This window comes from Medicago sativa, chromosome 2 (genome assembly GCF_051527215.1).
Source record: "Medicago sativa cultivar Bolivia chromosome 2, Bolivia_mono, whole genome shotgun sequence".
Taxonomy (NCBI): Eukaryota; Viridiplantae; Streptophyta; class Magnoliopsida; order Fabales; family Fabaceae; genus Medicago; species Medicago sativa.
In genome coordinates this window covers 47,614,693-47,636,188 of record NC_140750.1, presented here as the reverse complement: position 1 = coordinate 47,636,188, position 21,496 = coordinate 47,614,693, and the positions used below count along the sequence as shown (strand labels likewise).

Below are 21,496 nucleotides of genomic sequence, written 5' to 3'. Positions count from 1 at the left end.
GCTATACGGCGGCTTCCTATCAAGAAGTTCCTTTCTCATCATTTGTTTTTGCTTCTTTGTCAAGACCGCAGTGAATGGTCCCTCTGCTGCTTTTTTGTCATACTCTTTAATGCGTTGCCAAAGCTCTAAATCGTGTTGAAGTCTCGGATTAACATGATGAACAGGGATAATATCCTGAGGTGCAACAAATCTTCCTATCAAGTGCTCAACAGAAGCAGCACTTGACTCATGTGCCACCACGCAAGATGCAGCAACTGAAGGTGAAACTTCAACTTGCTGCACCGATAAATGAGCGACTGCCAATTCAAACTGAGACTCATCAAGGACCATGGCAGCTTGATCAACCATACTTTAATTATTCGAAGGAAGTACTTGAACTGGAGAAACATTATCTTCATGCACGTCAACGTGCTCAACATTAAAAACAGATGGAGAAGATTGAACAGGCTCCTTAGAAACCATATTGGCCAACCCCTCCTCTTCAGAAATATGAACTGCATCGTGCTCATCAACTGTCACCAAATCTAACACTGGAATGGATGGGATCGGAAGCGCACCTTGTGGAACCGAGTCCGTGATATTATTTAGAGCAAAGCTAAAGGAGGAGGACGATAAATCTTTTGGTACAACACCTTCAGAATCCGTATTTATCACTTCCCTGGCTGAAGCTTGTGGAACCACTGCGACATACTGTAAAGATCCAGAAGAGGAAGCTCCTTTGTCACCCGGAGGCTGCTGGGAGACCTTCTTACTTTTATCAACCACTTGAGTTTTACCACGATCATCCTTACCCACTTCCGGGCGCAACCACTTGCATGTTGTAACGTTGTGCCCAATGACATAACAATGATGACAAAAAAGTGTCATACTGTACTTCCACTTTGAAGGCAAAACCCTTTCTTTCAACAAGAATTTCATCAAAAACCCGCTTCGACAAATCAATATCAACCAGAATGCGGGCATAATGTCCAAACGCCCTATTACGGGTCGGAGCGTCAATAGAGATAGGAGTACCCACGGCACTGGCAATTTCCTTTAACGTTCTTTCACGCCAATACTCTTGAGGCAGCGCTACAAGTCTAATCCATAATGAAGCATGAGTTTGTTTATGTGAATTGTGATGGAAGTCTTTCGTCCACTGAGAGAGACGAAGCAGTCCCGGCTGAAGAGAAACACTGCCCGCCACCCAAATACGGGTTAAATCATTCGGATGCTGAAAAAGAAAATCATAAAAACCACGTCCGAGTGGAACCATCTTCCATTCATGAACCTTTTTCCAAATCTTGCCTAATTTGGAAGCCAAATCGCGTGCCTTGTAAGGTTTGTCGCCCTTAGTCAAGGTAAGCCGGGCCCGTAATGCATACTGACATTCAACCAAGCCTTTGGAGTATTCGTCTTGACCTATTTTGATTGAGAGTGCATCGCCCTTTGGAGTATTCTTTACTTGGAGTATACCTCCCACTACATCAAGCATCGGCCTTGTCAAGTCTAAAGAAGATATGTTTCTAAGAAGACAGTCCACTTGGTGAGATGTTAAGTCAAAATTTCAAAAGAGTGTCTCCATAAAAACGACACTCGAATTTAATTTAGATTTCATGTTTAGGGTGAAATCGTTGAATTCCAGTAATGACCATCATGGGTATAAAAAGAACCAAATTTAAATTTACCTTAAGGATCATGATGTCATTTTCCTCAACAGGACTCATCACTATTTTCTCCAAGAGCTATCACTATATATCCAAGAGGGTAAACATAACTTTTTCACCCCAAGAGGGTAAAAGGATACTAAGTAGATTAGTGAATTCAAATAAAATATATGTATTAATTATTGTAATGTTTGAATGATATTAATAAAACGAGAGTTATATTTATTAGTTTTGTTTTTTATTTGTATTTATATTTGCATTTATTTTATGTTTATGATTATGTATTGAATAAATAAATATTGAATAAATAAAATCGAATTTATTTTCTAATTTTGTATTTGATGAATAAATAAATTAGAATAAATATTGAATTAGAATAAAATCGAATTTATTTTCTAATTTTGAATTTATTTTAAGTGCATAAATAAATTAGAATATAGCAAATAAATAATTTAGAATAAAGTGAACAAATAATTTAGAAAATAAATAATTTAGAATAAAGTAAATAAAATAATTTAGAATAAAATAATTTGAATATAGTAAATAAATTAAAATCACTATGCGCCACTTAACTCACGCCATTTATCTTAACTTGCGCATTATTTTACACCTGCGCTAGTGCGCTAGTTAACTAGCGCAAGGGCATTATAGTATTTTCAGTTGGGTGCGAGCGAAAAGTGCAGGGGGGAGAGCAGAAATCAAAATGTAATCTAGAAGAAAAAGAAACACAATATAAATCTAACAGATGAAATTAGTGCTGAACATACTATTGGAGACAACTCACAGGAGACAATCCTGATCCTGGGATTCTGATGATATATTTTTATTTATCTTTATCTTATTTTTGAGGAAAAATAATAAATAATATTAAAAATGATAAATAATTTTCCCACCCACATTATTCAACAAAAATTATTCCCTCCAACAATTCCCACTAAATTTTTGGATTAAAATAGACCAAAGTTGTGACGGAAATAAAAATTCCAGGCTAATCTTTGAACTAATGCTTGATAGTTCGTAAGTGGCCTATGCTCATACTTACATTGTTAATTAAGATTGAATTGTAAGTTTTCGAATTTGAACAAGTTGTTTTGTTTTGAAAAATATCAACGTTGGCTGTTTTGCCACTTGAGACGAACTTTGTTGAAAATGGTTCTTTAAAGCCGATTATCTTATAAATCTTTCGTGAATAGTCTTATATGATTAAATGATTATATATGAATGGTTGTTAGAGGTTGAATATGATGTTTATCATAAAGTGTTGTATCGTTCCACTTTACTTGGTTTATGAGAAAGTATATGGAATTATTGAGCTATATTGTGTAGTTGATGTTGACTAATGTGATGATGACTCTCATTTGAATTGTGATTCTTGAATGTATGGACTTAAATACTTGATAATGCAATTGTTGATGAACTAGTCAATGTAATTGGAGGTGTACTTTTACATTGTCGTTGGTGGTTGTTTATGTTGAAAGTTTTGCATTATTGGGTCGTTGTTGTATGTACATGCATCATAAATCATATTGAGTCATATGAGAAATGTAAAAGGAGGTGTACTTTTACATAGTTGGTTGTAAGAGGAGGTGTACTCTTACATAAGATGTTCGGTTGGCATCTAATGGTTGATGATATGGTACCACATGCATATATGTGTCGAGTAGGAGCATATCATATTGGCATGATGTCTTAATTGTTGTATGTGGACGAGGTTGTTGATGATAAATGTGTTTGGTGAGTACATACTTGTAATACTTGGAATGGTTGTGTGAATATATTTATATGGAAATTAATTGCTCATGTAAATTATTTGAGACTTAATTTGATTCATTATGTCAAACTGTTTATTATTGATTATGTTTGATGTGAAGCTAACCCCCAGAGGTTTTGACCGCCTACCTGTTTGTATGAATGGGTAGACGGAGTGCAGGAGTAGTTTGCTTTCGGTGAGTTGCTTGGCGATTTCTTGGACAGCGGGAGTTAATCTCCGTTGTCGGTTCTTTAGAGTCTTAGGTCTATGCTCTAATTAGGTGTCAGTCTTTTGATTTTTGGATTTGCTTATGTTGTCGAGATTTTTCCCATTTGTCGGGTCTTGGAGACTTCATTTATGAATTTATGTTGTTCTTATGACATGTAAACTTTGGTGATGTATGAGTTATATCCGCTGCGACTGTTGAGAATTTTTATATATGCATGTTGTTGGAATTTTGTTAAAGACGTAGCGTCTATTTCTTGAATATATTCTTTATTCGCGTGTTTTATCGCTTTGATAGAAATAGGGCGTTACATAAACGAGTTAGGATGGTTATTAAGGTTTCACTGAGACGTTGGGGCGTCTCACATATTCTTGTTATCTATTTCAATTTTCCAGGCTAATGGCTCTGCTCGCCAGGCGAATTTTGATAATTTTCAAATTCTTTGTTACTTTGGTTGGCTCTTTATTCTTTGATCTTTAAATACACTACAAAATACAATGAAAAAAGGGTTGTAACACCCACAACGTGGTACAGTAACAGTGGCGGACCCAGGCCGGCCCCGGACTTAAGCGGGATGAGTCGGACCACCGGACTGTTACAGGTACTATCGTTAATAAGAGGAACCGAATCACATCGGAATGAGAGGGATCCGGAGGCCGTGTAGGTATGGGACTACATGGTTGAAGGAAGGCTTATAAGAATTGTTAGGTACTACACATATCAACAAGATGCATCTTCTTTTCGGTAGCTCAATCCATAGGAACTCCATAGTTAAGCGTGCTTGGCTTGGAGTAGTACTAGGATGGGTGACCTACCGGAAAGTTTCCCGGTAAGCATGTGAGTAAGGACAAAACATGCTGAAAAGACTCGTGTTGGTTTGTGGGGTTAGTCGGCAATCCTAAAAAGCAGTCCGGGATGTTACACTTGGTATCAGAGCAGGTCGATTCAGACCGTGCCTTGGGTCATTAAGTTACAACAAAGGAAGTGGGACCATTGGGTTCCAGGTAAATGTTTTAATTGTTGATGTTAGTTGAGCCTGATCAACTCAATTTAACACTTGACGGTTAGAACGGATGCCTGAGAGCTGAATAGGACCGGGAGGAACGAAGTATGTGATGAAGATGATTGGAGAAGGTAGAAACTCGGAGTAAGAATAGTAAGAGTCTAATCGTGCCAAATGGTGGCCGGTGAGATTATCAGTTTAAGTTTGATTTCTCCGGGAAGGTAAGGTAAAGTTAAGATGGATTGATTTGACAACGTCGGGGAAGTTGTTAAAGGTATTTTGTATACCGGAAGTAGGGATGGCAAAGCGGTCCGGCCCGCCCCATTTAGGCTCGCCCCGTCTAAGCCCACTAAAAACGAGACGAGACGAGCCGAGTCAAATGTTGTGACTGAGTCCAAAATCTCACCCCGCCCCGTTTAGTGGCGGGCTTGCGAGTTGGCGGGCCGGCCCGCTAAACAATTTTTTTTTTACAACTTAATTGTTAAAAAAAAAAACTATGTTGCTTTTATTGTAAAAAAATATAAAAGAGTAGGTAGCAAGTAAATTTGTGAAAAACAAGATAATTATCAAATTGTCGAATTCAACACCATAACTAATGGCAAAATAAGGCAAATGCGCAACATAAAACAAATCATAAAATAAATTCAACAACCAAATTATAAAATAAGTCTCAAAATAAATAAACTCAACAGATAAATCCAAAAGCATAAAATAAGTCTCAAAATATATCTAACAACCAAAATAAATCCAAAAACATATAATAAGACTAAAAATAACAAATTGAAACACGAGTTAAGCGAGCCACCTCGCCACCTCGCCACGCCCCGTGCTCGTCTCGTTTCCAACGAGTTAAGCGGGCCGGCCCACCTCGCCCCGTGCCCGCCCCATATTTTAACGAGACCAGACGAGCTGAGCCAACTATAGAAAGCGAGTTCAAAACTTCGACTCAGTCCGCCAAAAATAGCGGGCCAAACGGGCCGGCCCCGCGGGTCAGACCCGTTTTGCCACCCCTAACCGGAAGTGAAGAATTTGGAATGTCTAAGAGCGACCTGAAGTTCCGGTAAGAGTCGTGATTGGAGTAGGACTGTGTTATAGAAGGGCAATATATATTTATGGAATGTAAGTATGAGGTTGCAAGATAAGAAGAAGTCGACATATGTTGATGAAATTTGGAAGTTCTCAGGGATAAAGGTATGTGATTGAAGCCAAAGTTTAAATGCCCAGATAGTATAAGGCTCTAATGTTGGAATGATGAGCGAGTCGACAGAGAAACAAGTCAATCTGTTCACAGTAGATTAAGTTAAGTTTAATTGTGGATATTTTATGGTATCAGGATTAAGGCAATAATTTTTATGTGCCGAGAATTGAATCGAATGATGTTGATGCTTGTCGTGCATATGATATGAATGTTTTAATGATGTTAAAAAATGGATAATGTGCATTGGATTGCTTGAGAAATAAGATTTTGTACAAAAATATATATATATATATATATATATATATATATATATATATTTTTGGAGAACTGAGACGAAGAAACTCGCCAATAGCGAAATTTTCGCTAGTAGCGAAATTACTTTAGATGATTTCGCCGATAGCGAATATGGGGCGAAAATTTCAGTTTTTCGAAAACTGTTAGTTCGTCTCTAGGGTCAGCAGTGACTATTGGAGAGTTGTCTCCACAATTTTGTTTGCAATAACACTTTTTATAACATCAAGTAATGAATGCACATTACATCCTAAAGTTTTCAAAGGAAAAAGAGCATGAACAACCATTAATGGGATCGATTCAGTTTAAGGTAACTTTGGAGATTAATGTGTCAAGAGTTTAAAGGAGTTTAGACCAAGAGCTTAGAGGACCCGGAATATGAAACAGACGTTATGGTCGTGAAGACAGGAAGTAAGGAGTAAAGTGGTTAAGACTTATGTTAGATTACAAGATTCTCAAGTGTTGTGGAGTGTGAATTACCCCTCGAATCTATGATTTGCTTAATTAATTTACTAAGGCTCGTTACCATGACAAATTTATAAGATTTTAGAAAAGATACACGCATATGGATAATTGGAATTGGTGTTCATAAATTTCAAATGGAATTTCGTAGGTACCGGTCGGTTACAATACATGAAAAATAATTTGAACATTTGGATCAAGATTTGATGACACTGTTGTGTTATCAACTCGTTCCACGAATTTTATGGTAACGACCGAGACCCAAAATTCAATATGTTATAAATATAATAAAGAAACATCAACACCAATGATCCGTGTGCGACTTTTATGAATTTTTATTCAAGAGGAAATAAACGAGCTAGCATTAGTAAGATTAAGCAAAGCATAACATGCGAGAGACGAAGATGCAAGTAGGATGTTCGAGAAAGATAAGCACGAGGTGCATTATGAGCATGCTATGGGAGTTTGAGATCTGCTCAGGAATAAAAGTTAATTATGGTATTGATATGGCAGAAGGTAAGTCTAATATTAAGTATGTAAGGTTCAACCATAAGGAAATTTTATGAGAATACGGCGAGTCTATTATGAGATTATATTTAACAAGGCCTTATGGAAAGCAAGTTGCGACATGGGATGCCACATGAAGGGTCTTTAGAGAAGAGTCCAAGAAGATGATGAAGCGTGAGAAAAAGAACGTGAAGTTTCACTCGTCTCTATGATTTTGAGTATTGGTCAAACGCAACCGGTGGGAATCAGAGCAGACCTCTCCCAGTACGGTGTGGTTCGGGGACGAACCAGGCGGAAGCTGGTGGGCATGTAACACCCACAACGTGGTACAGTAACAGTGGCGGAGCCAGGCCGGCCCCGGACTTAAGCGGGATGAGTCGGACCACCGGACTGTTACAGGTACTATCTTTAATAAGAGGAACCGAATCACATCGGAATGAGAGGGATCCGGAGGCCGTGTAGGTATGGGACTACATGGTTGAAGGAAGGCTTATAAGAATTGTTAGGTACTACCCATATCAACAAGATGCATCTTCTTTTCGGTAGCTCAATCCATAGGAACTCCATAGTTAAGCGTGCTTGGCTTGGAGTAGTACTAGGATGGGTGACCTACCGGGAAGTTTCCCGGTAAGCATGTGAGTGAGGACAAAGCATGCTGAAAAGACTCGTGTTGGTTTGTGGGGTTAGTCGGCAATCCTAAAAAGCAGTCTGAGATGTTACAAGGGTAATGTACAAAGATTTAATTCATGACCTAGTTTTATAATAGTTATAAAATTTGGGGGTTTTCATAAGTTGTTGTAGTTGATTTCATTAAGTTCAACATAAAATTGATATTTAAAACTTAAAAATTGATTCTTTTAAATTTGTTTTCAAGATTTTCTAGTCTTTAATTGAGAAATTGATTGTGCTAAACTTAAAATCGATTTCTGAAACCAGAAATCTTTGGATCAATACAAAATCACACAATAATCATTACATATCACATAACAACTAATTTAACATCAAACAAAACTTAATTAACATAAATTGCTTACATAAAAATCACAACTGCATCTAATAGTCAACATTAAAATACACATAAATATCATAACTAAAACACGCTATTCAATTTAATGACACGTCATTAGAGACAGTCTAATCACGTAAGAAATATTTTAACACGTCATTAGAGACGGTCTAATCACATAAGAAATATCTTAATATGTTGTCCCCACAATAGCCAAAAGAACACAACTTGATGATCGTGTTTTAATCGTTGGATATGACATTGTAAATCTTTAACATAGTCATTGAATCTTAATCATTGGATCATGAAATTTACGTGACTTTAACCAAATAGAATTCAAAAGTCATATAACGGATGACCTGTGATTGGTGGTGATTTATACTTTTTTGTTGGAAAAATTTATACTTTAATAGTGAATGAAAATTAATTTCTAAAAATATAAACACAAAGATACAACTCAATACATGATAAATTGAATGGGTAACCAATTTCAATGGCCAAACATTCTTATACTAAATCTTGAAGTAGAAAGAATGATTACTTTATATAGTCATATTTCCTTTAACTAATGAAGCATGTAATTATAATTATGTTTTGATGCTTATGTTCTCTCCATACCTTGTCAAGGTCGAAGAGGTGACAACACTTGCAAAATACAATAATTCACGTAATTATGAAATTGTCAAGAAAATTCAATGGCAAAGCTTTGATCTACTTCAATTCCGTCAAAAGTATGCGTGTTTTGTTGGAGATTGTTTTAAGGGGGGTTTCTACAAGAGTGGTGTTATGAAAAAAAGCGTTACTAAAGACATCCATTGATTTTGCTTGATGAAGTTTAAACTCATAACTATTTCTTTTTTACTTGTTCCACGACAAAATAAAAAATAAAATTTACAATCATTTTCAATGGCTTGGTTTGTATGCCATGGGTTGGGGTTGCAAAGAAATGAAAAATATCTTAACTTTTGATACACAATTGTTTCTCATAACCTGACTAGCTACGTTCTGGTACATTTGGTTGTAAATGAATATCAGTCTCTTTATGAATTGGAAGGTGGAAAAATCGAAAATGGTTATAGATAATATCAAAATAACATAATGGTCTTCATTTGTTAATTGGGAGGGTAGATGAAAAAACATCATTTATTTAAGTATCTTTTCTACCCACATCAATAAGATAACTACAAAACAAAAATTGTCATTTTATCAAAAAAAAAAATGTGTCACATAAAATATACGAGTACAAAATTAAAGACTTGAAAGTAATATAAAGCTTTTTTTTTGTTATGAATATTATTGTGGATGTCCATTAGCCATATAACCATAGTTAATTAATCCATTTACCCATATTCTTGTGTTTCGCTAAAATTAAGGATCATTTGTAATGGACTTATACACACAAGAGATATTGAAACTTTCACTTTTCTTTCTTTCTCTCCATAATCTCTATCTTTCATAATATTTTCTAACTTAATAACTATAATTGTTACCAACAAGAACATTTATAATCAATGCACGCCATAAATTGAGGAGATTTGCACATTGGACAATGTTTGTCTTCTGTACACGGCCATCTAATTTCTGCAATATAAAACGAGAAAAATAAATATAAGTATAAGAATTTATATGTTTTGCATGACTGGTACATATATATGGCTTACCTTCAATTTCAGCAGCAACAAGAATTAGAAAAAGAAATAGGATCACAACACAAACAAACTTAAGAGTTTTTTCCATACTTTTTTTCTTTTGCATCTAACAAACAATCAAATTATTTGATCAGTTTTTATAGCTAAGATACCATGCATTGCTTTCTTCAACTAAATACTTTTAGGCCCCTTATAGAGTTGCAAAAAGTCTTCCTAATATTGAAGTATATATGAAATGTCTCTTAAGTATGTTAATGTATCATATGTATCACTTTAGATCACTTAGAGGTAAGGATCTATCACAATAAGTTTGTACCAACATTTCATTATTTTTTTAATTGGTTTTATAGCTCTTCATGATAAATGAGGGAAAAATACCAAAAGAACAATAATAGTTAGAACAATGACAAGGTTAGTTTGATGACTACTGAACTAATGATATCACAACATGTTTATGAATCTAATGAAAGATGGTACGTTTATGAATAATAAATGTTGCAATGTACTCCCTCCGGTCCTAAATATAAGCAAATTTAACTTTTTAGGTTCATTCAATTAATAATGTATGTGGTTCATATTATAGACCACATACATCATTAATTGAATGAATATAAAAAGTCAAATTTGCTTATATTTAGGACCGGAGGGAGTAATGATTTATTCTGCATTGTCATTCACATCAATTTTACCATTTAACATTTACAATTGAACATAAAGGCGTTTAAAATAGACACATATCACACTATTTTTAATTAATGACATAAATATGTGATTAGTCAATGCACTTTCACCATATTTTAGTGTTGATCCCTGCATTTTTTTTTTTTTGGATTGGGTTCCTCTATTAGTCGATTGTTAAAAAAAATTAACAGAGTATCACGTGGCCCAATTATTTTATGCTACATGGCACATTAAAAGAAATTTTTTTAAAATTAAAATAAATAAAAAATAATTTAAGTTTTAACTAATTATATTATTATTATTTCATCACCGTGTTCATTATCTTATCACAAAGTCTAGAAAATAAAAAAGTTAAAGAAAATGATAAGCTTCTTAGTTGTGATTGTCTCAACTTCACATTAACTTTTCAAACTCAAACCAAATCCAAATCACAAATTCACTACACCATTTTCATTACCCTATTTAACAATAAAACAAGGGTTAAATAAATTTTTCGTCCCTATAAATATAACGAATTTTGATTTTAGTCCCTAAAAAATAAAATAGAATGTTTTCATCCTCACAAAATTTTTTATTTTATTTTTGGTCCTTAATGACCAATTTATGTTCATATGAATGTCAAGATTATAATACTTTTATGATCAAGATATATCCATGTTATGTCCGTGTTTTTTAAAGATGTTACGTCCGTTTATTATGTTCAACCTTTATATATTCATATTATGTTTAAAAATGTCAAAATTATATCCATTAGGGACCAAAACTAAAAAAAAAATTGTGAGGATGAAAACATTTTATTTTATTTTTTAAGGACTAAAATCAAAATTTGCTATATCTATAGGGACGAAAAACTTATTTAACCCATAAAACAATTGTTTTGGTAGTAAAAAAAAAAAAACAACGAAACAATTGCAAGGAGTGAAAATATTAAACTGAGATCCAACAACAACCACTTTGGTTGGCTCTAATCATATCCATGTCCATTGCAAATAACAATTTTCTTCAGGGGTGCAAACAACAATTGTTCACACCCTCCTGTCATTAACTCACCGAAAACCCATGACAGTATACCCAATCTCACCTCCTCCTCCTCCTCTCCTCCCACCTTTTATCAGCGGAGAAATGTTAATGTCAAACAACAACTTAGGCTCCTGACTTTATACATTCTTCATGGATGAATGAGAATACTACTATCGTTTTAGAGTTCTAAAGATTCAGCCTTAAATTTGGGAGATTTTTAATTTATGTAACGCCCCGAAATTTTGATCAAAAATATTACTCAAAAATACTACATATAATTTGTTATTTCCTAACAGAAGAAAATAATACACTTCAAAAATATTTTAAATTACAGAAAAAATTTAATAACCTCATTTTTGTCGCCACGCATGCTTAAACCACACATCAACTTCATATTTCTTTCTTTTGTACCTACAACATTTTATTAATGTAAGAGTCAATTTTCTTATTCAAATTGGTTCATACTCAAAACATAAGAAACAATATCATAAAGTAGATAGTATCAGAACTTCTCAATAAAATAAAATAAAAATACAACCAACTCATATATCTTAAGAAAAGGTTCATAAACATTTGTTTTGTAATAAGAGAAGTTAATCAATTAATACATTACAAATATGCAACAGACTCAACTGCAATTATGCGTAAGATGCACGATCCTAAGATCTAAATGATCTGGATATAGTAAGCCTGCCACTAAGGCATCACACAAAATGTTTAACCCGCCACATAGACATCACACATAATATGCACATGTCATGCCATGATGAGGAAAAGATATTAACCCTCCACATAGTATCTACAATGGAAGGTGTTTCACCTTTTTAGCACCGGAATAAATAAACACCCCCATTGACGAGAGAAAATGTTTGGTGCTTATAGAGAAGTAGTGTGGTTATGTAAGCTCTCTCTCTCTCTCTCTCTCTCTCTCTCTCTCTCTCTCTCTCTCTCTCTCTCTCTCTCTCTCTCTCTCTCTCTCTCTCTATTTTCGTGGGCTATACGTAACAAATCATACGCAAATCAATAAACTTTGTTGAAATACAATGACATTGAGTCATTAGTAGGACATATTTAGTAACTTTTTCTGAGTTGATGAGTTGAAGAGATTGAGTGTTTATTAAGTAATATGATTGAAAATTATAAAATAGATGATGTGTACATGCATGACCCACTTAAGCATCCAAAATAGAGCGCTCTATTGTAGATGGTCTAAGGTATCACAAAGAGAATGCAAAATGATAGTAAAAACATAATTCCTACAACTTAAGCAATACAATCAAAAAAAATAGTTGTCACTTAGGCAAACAGAGAAAATTCATATACATGAACAAAACTTGTCTTCTCAAATCCATATAATTTCTTTCTGATTAAAGATTAAAATATTAATCACAAATAACATTGGATTCCTTTCATCATGTATACTCATAGTAAAAGAAGAACTTTCTTAAACACATCACTTCCATTCAGGTCCTCGTATATAAATTTTATAGAAATCCAAAATTTGCCACTTAAATATATATTTTAATTGTTTTTTTTCTTCTTTTCAAATGACCCGTTCCGAATGTAAAAAACTACTTTGTGTTGATATGCCATATTATTTTGTTTGATAATCGTGTTATAAAAACTACCATTGATATTTAAAGAAGCAACTAAATCAATCGGTCTAACAAATGTTAAAGTGAACATATTGTTGGATACAATATTTCTCTTGGGGTTGATAAAAAAACTTATATTTTTTATTAAAAAAAATTATTCAATGCGGGGACGGGGATGAGGCGGGGATACCCGAACCTGTCGGAGATGGGGATGAGGTTCAATTTCTCATCCTCGTTGAGTATGAGTAGAATAATAGGTAAGTATATGAGAATTGGGTATCGGGACGGGAAATGTAAAACCCGTCCCCACCCTACCCCATTGCTATGCCTACCTTTTTTATGTGAAGGTGATTTGGAATCCACTTAAACTGCCACATCTTTGTTTAATATCGCACGTCATCACATATAGCGTTTTGAAGTTAAGAGGGAGATTGTAATAACTCATGCGTAACGAATTTAAAAACTATTGTGCAGTTTTAAAAATATTGAAGAACTAAATTGAACAATTGTTACAAAATCGAAGACCGGATTACTTATATACCCCTTTATATATTTATATGTATTAACATAAAATCCTCTCAAAAAATGTATTAACATAAAAAGTTACAAATAAATAATGTACGAGAAATTCTTACATGAACTCTTACCTAAGATATCATTCTTAATATGTGTTGGGTCGACGCTAATATGATATTCGTCTTTAATAAATAAGGAAAAGAAAATCAAACAACGCTAAAAAAAGGTTTGAATCAGATTATCAAATGGACGAATCATTTATAAGATCCTAAATTTTATTACCAGACTTTATTTACTTCGTCGTAAAAGTTGCGGTTACAAAAAAAATCTTTCTCATATAAAAAGAAGGGTTAACAACAACAAAAAAAAAAATTACATAATGGACAAACAAAAGTCAAATCCCTTTTTTAGAGAAACATCCCCTTTACGTTTTTGTCGTTACTTGTTTAAGAAAAAAATGAATTCCTCAAGAAAAAAAAAAAGATGAAAAAAAGTCGTTACCCATGTTTTCTGAGCACACGCAGTTCACTGACTCGTTGACAGCAGAGAAACAGCCGTATTTCCATGTTCCTTTTATAAACAATTTCACACTCATTTTTGTCTTCAAATCTTTATCATTGTTACAAAACCTGACTCATTTCATTTCATTTCATTCATATTCTTTGGTAAGGATCTATTTGCTTGCAATCACTGAATATATTTACCTTCATCATTTTTACTAATTGTTATGTCATATTAATCGATTTTGCATTTTGTTTAAATGTTCAGTATACCATGATTCTGTTTCTGAGAAACACACATTAAATCGACATATGTTTTGATAGTGCATGTTTGAATTCACTTTGTATATGTTTGAATTCTTTTGTTTCTGTTTTGTTTAAGCTTTTATATATACAATTCATTTGAATATGTTTGTGTTTTCTGAGTAGAATCAATTAATTTTTTAGGATCAATTCTAACTTGATTATGCGATTTAGTGATTTTGCCTCAAAACATGATTTTTAGTCTGAAATGTATTGTTTTATTCACTTTTATGTGAATATATTTTATAAAACCGATTCATTCAAAATCAATTCTATGATTAAACTAAACATAATTATCTTTCCAAACACCTCATTGGTTGTAATCTTCGCAGATTTGCTGAATATTTTTATTTGTATATATAAATGAAGTTTATTTCGCGCTATACATTGAGATCGCTTTGCAACTTGAATGTTGAATGGTGATTATTTTAGGTCAACAGGAAGGCATAGTAGAATGGCAGAAACACAAACGATGTGTCGAACTAGAAGTGATGTATCAGTAGTAGGCGCGACGGAGACACTTCATGCTCAACAGCAACTTTTGCAGAAGTTGTATGTGGAGTTGGACGAGGAAAGGGATGCTTCAGCCACAGCAGCAAGAGAGGCAATGGACATGATACTGCGTTTACAAGGAGAGAAGGCCATGGTGGAGATGGAGGCAAGTCAGTTCAAGAGAATGGCAGAAGAGAAGATAGGCCATGCCGAAGCCACCCTCGAAGCTTTTGAAGAACTTTTGTATGAAAAAGAGATGGAAACTGCATCTCTCAAGTTTCAATTACAGGCTTACAAGGACAAACTTGTGAGCTTAGGATGTGATCTCAATGCAAGTGAGTTTCAGTATGTGCAATCAAATACAAGTGATCAAAACGGGAGCACGGTTATGAGAAGGCTAAAGTCAATGCCCCCAATTCGCTTTAAAAAGATTCCGACTCTGAGAGAGGGTGTTGATCGGAAGGGGGAAAGATCGTCGGCTTCAGCTCAAGTTTCGAGTGACCAGGAACCTAGCTTGGTGTGTGGAAGTGGAACTCTAGATTCATACTGGAACAAGATAAGAATGTTACATGAACAAGTGAAACTGATTTCAGATTCGAACAACATAGGAGCAAACTTGAGAAATAAAGGAGGGAGGTTATGTTCAATATTATCACAAGCTAGTAGTAAGATAAACTCTGAATGTGGCCAAACAAACAAATTAAACTCTACCAATTCATATGAAGTAGTAAATTGTTGTGAAAGTACGCCTGCCAGTACAACATTTTCTGATCATCGATCCTCGACTAATGTTCACGATGTATTTGAAGTCCCACAAGCCACCGGAAAGCATGAATTCAGTTATAACGAAGGGAGAAGAAAGCTTGAGAAAAGGAATTCTGTGGCAGATATTAGCTTAACAAAACTAGAATCTGTGTCTGAGGGAATGGTTGAATCATATTTTAAACATGATGCAGACAAGGGAAAGGGCATGGTGACTATCGCTGGCCAGGAGAAAGAAAGGATGGGTTTCGATCATAATTCTCAAGATGAAGTTGATCAGAGAATTGTTAGGCTTCAAAGGCAGAGAGCTAGTAGAAGGTATCATGACATCACATGTGGCTTTGAATCAGGGTATGGTGAAGAGCAGTTGAGGCTTTTGAAGGACATAAAAATTGAACTGAAACTGATACAGTCAGAGATGAGAAGCTTGAAAACCAAAAAGTCCACCGCTGTGGATGATGTTGTGTCTTTTGAATTTCTCCAAGAGGTAATGTATATAATCTGGTGTTTGAGAAATATAACATAAATTCCTATTGCCTACATGCATCCATGAATTTTTTTTAATTTGATTAACATTAGCATACACCCTTCCCGAACCCTGCGTATACGGGAGCTTTAGTGCACTGAGCTGCCCTTTTTTTTTATGAATTCTTGAATTGTTGGTGTTTTTTCTATCCTTTCCTTTGAAATAATAAGAACTAATGACTAATTTATATGAACAGGCAATGTTGCACTTTTGGCTTTGATCAAGAAACTACAGAATGACCATCTCGTGCTACCTATAAACTCACTGCGTTACATACTTTCTCAACACACAGATTTATGTTGGATATGGAAAATATGTCTTCTGATTTTTATTTTTTACATTAGACACACTATGTAGGCAATTTGAATGTTTCTGTTTATGGGATTTCTCAACATAGTTTCACTGCTGATTTAGGTAATTCTCAACAAGATAATAACCATAGACTAACCTTTGATTGATGAACAAAAATTTTACAAAACAATTTTTCTTGGCAGAAAAGTGTTAGATTGTGACAAAACAGTATCTGTGCAGTTAGTAGTCACTCAAATTTATGCTTCTTTAGCACAATTTCGCCATGCACATAAATTACCCGAACAAAGATCTACATGTCAAATGGCAAGATTAGTGTAACTCCCTAGTTTTATAGAACAATACTTTAGAGACTTTTAATCACTCTTATGAAATAATTCCTTGACTTAGTTGCACCTTTGACCTCATAAGTATTGCAATTGTTGCATGGAAAAGTCACCAAATCTCAATGATTCAATCTAATTGACCCAATGGTTTCTAATGTTTTAAAAATTTAATAGAGAGGAACATATTTTCTTTAACTTTCTGTCCTATGCTACTGCAAACACAAATAAGCCAGTCACCGTTTATGTGGTGACAAAAAAGTCTTGCAATTTGGTAGAAATCTCGGTTGCAATTTTTTTATCTTTCTAAATTCAAGTGCTTACACCAAGGTTTTGTTTGGTATGGTCACTTAATGAGCTTATAGCGTATAGCTTATAAGCTCTCGTATGACAAAAAAAGTTCTGTTTGATAACCACTTTTTCAACACGAGCTTATAACTTATTTCACGAGCTTATAGCTTATTTTTCAAATGCTATTTCAAATAGAGTTTGAGCTTATAGCTTATTAATTTTTCTTCCAATTTTACCCTTATTATTTTATCTAAAATCCATTTTTATCCTTATAACTTAAAATAAAATAGTTATTATGTAATAAGTATCAATTATTATTCCGTTGTTTTTTTTTAGGGAATGCCTTCCGTAGTTCTTTTTTAAGGAAGCCTTCGGTAGTTATTTTTATGAAATATACACATTTCATTTTTTTTTTTAAAGGGAGAATATACATTCCATTATTTATTTTCTTAACGAGAATACTATTATTTTCGTTGTTTTTTGTGGTAGAGTTTTTGACTAGTCTTTTTGGTACATTATGCCTTTCGTTGTCAATAATAGTTCAGTATAATAATAATAATAATAATAATAATAATAATAATAATAATAATAATAATAATAATAATAATAATAATAATAATAATAATAATAATAATAATGATAAAAAAACTAATAATAGTTTTGAGTATTTGTGGTTGCTACGTTTAATTGTTTTATAAAGTGGAGGGTTTGATAGCTCAATTGATTTGAGCTTATGGATAAAGAATTAAAGAGCATGGTTCAAACTCAAACAAATGATAAAAAATAATAAACAAATGAAGACGTGTCTATGGTTAGATCTATAATCTATGATATAAATCAATATCTGAGTAATTTAGGCATTATTTGAGTAATCTATGATACAAAACATAAACTCCTATGCCTACATGCATGCATGATTTTTTTTTAATTTGATTAACACGTATACACCCTAGTCAAAGGCATTGCATTTTTTTGATGAATTCTTGAATTGTTGGTGTTTTTTCTATCCTTCAAAATAAAAAGAACTAATGACTAATTTATATGAACAGGCAATGTTGCACTTTCTTTGCGTTTTGAGTTTCGAAGGTAAGAATTAAAGTCCCATAGCAATGTATTTAGGTGAGGGAAGAGTGTTTAGATGTTTTAGGAATGATTGATTATATTAAAGTAATGGTGAGTCTAAGATAGATTTCAGATAAAGGAGTCTAAGACTAAAATAAACGAAGAATATGGTGTTGTTGTTTATGATAAATGATGATGTTATAAACAGTAATGATAATGGTGAGATGTTTCTTGTTTATGATATTGAATTCTGGTGAGATATTTCTTGTTTGTGATATTGAATTTTGGTCGTCGCGTCATTTTTTGAAGATCAAGACTATTTGATTAGCATTGACTCACTATTTTTATTCACGGCTGAACTTTTTATTTTTTAAAGAAAGTGGAAAAAAAAAATCAAATTACCACCTTAAAAGATTTAGAGTTCGGGGGTTAGTTATATTTAGGGAAGGTGTTAGCACCCTAAATATTTTTAGTACTCTACGAGAACCTCTCGATTTTATTTAATTTTTGGCTATAACTTGCTTGCTTTTAAAGAAAAGAAAATAGAATTTGATATTGGTGAGTTAAAAAAGAAAAAGAAAAAGAAAAAGAAAATTGATTTTAGTTAATTTGGAAGGACAAGTCATTTGCCTACGTACCCGTGGGGGATCAAAACCTCGTAGTTCGGGGTAGAAATTACCGTTTGATTTATTTTGTATTTTTTATTAGTTTTGAAAAAGTTTTACAGAAGAAAAGCCAAAGTGGCAAATAAGAATTGGTTTGTGTTTTTTAATATTAAAAGAAAATAGACTCAAGATATAATTAAATAGATTAACATTTGATTAAGAAAATAAAATAAAAATGGGATCACTTGATTGAAAATCAAGGTTTAAAATAAAAATGGGATCACTTGATTGAAAATCAAGGTTTATTATGAAAATATTTTTGTGATTTTTGTTATTTGAATGTTTTTGTTGTTTTGGAATAATAAAAGAAAAGTAAACCAACGGAGCAATAAAAATAAAAGCGCGTGGATTTTTGTAGTGACGTTGGATCACCACAAAATCCCTAATCTAATTTTTTTGCATTTTTGGAGATATATATATAAAGCGGAAAAGAAATAAAAGGACACACACACACTTTTCTCATTTATATTGTTTGCATTGAACCTAAATACATTCTAATTGTTGGAAAATAAATGATGATAATTAAAATGCTAAATGATAATTATAAATAGAAATAAAATGAAACGCAAAAAATGCTAAAAAGTAAGAAAATAAAAGAAACTAATAGAAAGGGACAACTGAAGGGACAAAAGTACCGAACGGACAAAATTCCGAAGGGACTTTTCCGAAGGGACAGAAAAAGAGGGAGAAGAAAAGAATAGCTCGTCAACACAAGCTAAATGAGGGAGAAGAGAGAAAAGTTCTTTGACAACTCAAGAGAACTTTTGATGTCATTTTGTGAGGAATGAAAGCTCTATTTACAGGTGGGGAGGTTGATAAAAATGGAAAACTGGTTTAATGGATTTTGATGGTGATTTGAATGGTGTTTAATGGTGAATTTTAAAAGAGGAATGTAAAAGTTGATACTCGACCTAGAAAATTTTGGACCTTGGACATTTTATTTTTGGACATATTCTAAAGAAAATAAAATAATAAAAAAGATAAAATAAAATAACCTAAAATAAAACAAAAGGATAAAAATAAAAATAAAATATGGAAATTAACTTAAATAAAAAACTAAAGATAAAAAATAAAAAAGACTAAAAATAAAAAACGGTCCAGAAATCGAACCAAAAAAGAGGTTTTTTAAAATAGCTCTCTGCCGAAATTTTCTTTGAAAAGTCGAAGAATATTCCGGTCAGAGGACATGTAACAGTGAGTCTTTAGGTCAAAAATTGGGGTATGACAGATGCCCCTATTTAAGTTTCTTCGTCCGGAGACTTGAAGATGAAATCTTTGATTTGACTGGCCGAAGAGACTTAAATATAGAGTACACCATTTTTGACCTAAGATGCTATGAAATGCTTGTGAAATGCTCGTGATGCAATTATGAATGCAGGACGACAAAGATGATTTAACTGTGACGAGAAACAACAACGGGATACCCAAGTTCGTTGAAGAAAGGGATCCGACTCCGCTAGGGGGTAATGTAGTTTCACTGGGGAAAATGATTGTCTACTATCGTATTGGTTTGGAACGATAGCTTAATGAAGACAAAACTTTTTAGTGACATCTCTTGACCAAACACACTGGGATGACACTTTTTGATAAGACAACAATTTTGCAAGCTATCCGCTTGGCTTATGAAAGATTGCCATAATCCACCGGGCTTTGAAAAAGTGTGTCGGAGTCCACCGGGATTTGTAAAAGTTTGCTGGAATCCACCAGGCTTTGTAAAGGTGTGCCGGAATCCACCGGGCTTTGTGAAAGTTTGCGAGAATCTACTCGGCTTTGATAAGAGGTTTGCGAGAATCCACTCGGCTCGGTAAACATTTCCCAGAATCCACTCGGCTTGGTAAACATTTGCGAGAATCCATTCGGCTTGGTAAACATTTGTGAGAATCCACTCGACATGGTAAACATTTGCGAGAATCCAATCGGCTTTGATAAAAGGTTTGCCGGAATCCACCAGGCTTTTGATAAAAGGCTTGCCGGGATCCACCGGGTTTTTGATAAAAGTCTTGTCAGAATCCACTTGGCTTTGATAAAAGGTTTGCGAGAATCCACTTGGCTTTTGATAAAAGGTTTGCGAGTATCCACTCGGCTTGGTTTGCGAGAATCCACTCGGCTTTTGATCAAAAGGTGTGCAAGAATCCACTCGTTTTTTAATAAAAGGTCTGCGAGAATCCACTCGGCTTTTGATAAAAGGTCTGCGAGAATCCACTCGGCTTTTGATAAAAGGTTTGCGAGAGTCCACTCGACTTTTGATAAGAGTTGGCCAGAATCCGCTAGGCTTTGTAAGGGTTCACCGGAATCCACCGGGCTTATAATGAGTGACATCTCTTGACCAGAAACACTGGGGATGACACTTGTGGGAAAATAAAAGGTGATCTCAAGCTGTTCGTTTGTTGGAACTTACCACTTGACACATGATAAAGGTAGAGGGATTTGCAACCTGTTCATTTGTTGGAACTTGCCACTTGACACATGATAAAGGAAAAAAGAGTAATGTCGGCTGTTCGTTGGTTGGAACCTGCCACTCGACATATGATAAAAAATAAATGGAAGTTGTTCATGTAAGTTCAGATTGTAACCTAAGAGAGGGGTGAATTAGGTTTCTAGGAATATTGGTTAATTTTTCAGAGTTTAGCGTTCTTGATAATTTTCTGGTAAATAATGATGAAGGTATAAATGCGGAAAAATAAAAGAGCAAGGGAAGAAGAAAAGACACAAG

The 21,496-nt window shown here is 33.8% G+C and overlaps 2 protein-coding genes and 1 long non-coding RNA gene across 6 annotated transcripts; 1 reads left to right on the top strand and 2 right to left on the bottom strand.

Annotated features, from left to right (window-relative positions):
• Positions 1-351: 351 nt before the first annotated feature.
• On the bottom strand, positions 352-1,474 carry LOC146947000 (uncharacterized). Its single transcript, XM_085748352.1, has 2 exons — positions 875-1,474; positions 352-810 (listed from the first exon to the last, which is right to left on the bottom strand). The coding sequence occupies exons 1-2, from the start codon at positions 1,472-1,474 to the stop codon at positions 352-354; spliced, it is 1,059 nt and encodes a 352-aa protein (XP_085604478.1).
• A 7,871-nt stretch (positions 1,475-9,345) lies between these two features.
• On the bottom strand, positions 9,346-9,886 carry LOC146946999 (uncharacterized). The gene is made up of 2 exons (XR_015026883.1): positions 9,751-9,886; positions 9,346-9,670 (listed from the first exon to the last, which is right to left on the bottom strand). It is a non-coding gene; the product is annotated as an uncharacterized LOC146946999 (long non-coding RNA).
• A 4,102-nt stretch (positions 9,887-13,988) lies between these two features.
• On the top strand, positions 13,989-16,540 carry LOC146946998 (uncharacterized). 4 transcript variants are annotated; one of them, XM_085744751.1, is made up of 3 exons: positions 13,989-14,215; positions 14,794-16,094; positions 16,330-16,540. In XM_085744751.1, the coding sequence occupies exons 2-3, from the start codon at positions 14,808-14,810 to the stop codon at positions 16,351-16,353; spliced, it is 1,311 nt and encodes a 436-aa protein (XP_085600877.1). In that variant the 5' UTR covers positions 13,989-14,215; positions 14,794-14,807; the 3' UTR covers positions 16,354-16,540. The 4 variants fall into 4 exon arrangements, with proteins under 4 accessions (XP_085600877.1, XP_085600876.1, XP_085600875.1 ...); XM_085744750.1 differs by having other exon boundaries at positions 14,067-14,215; positions 14,786-16,094; XM_085744749.1 differs by lacking the exon at positions 16,330-16,540 and having other exon boundaries at positions 14,078-14,215; positions 14,786-16,326.
• The last annotated feature ends 4,956 nt before the right edge of the window (positions 16,541-21,496 follow it).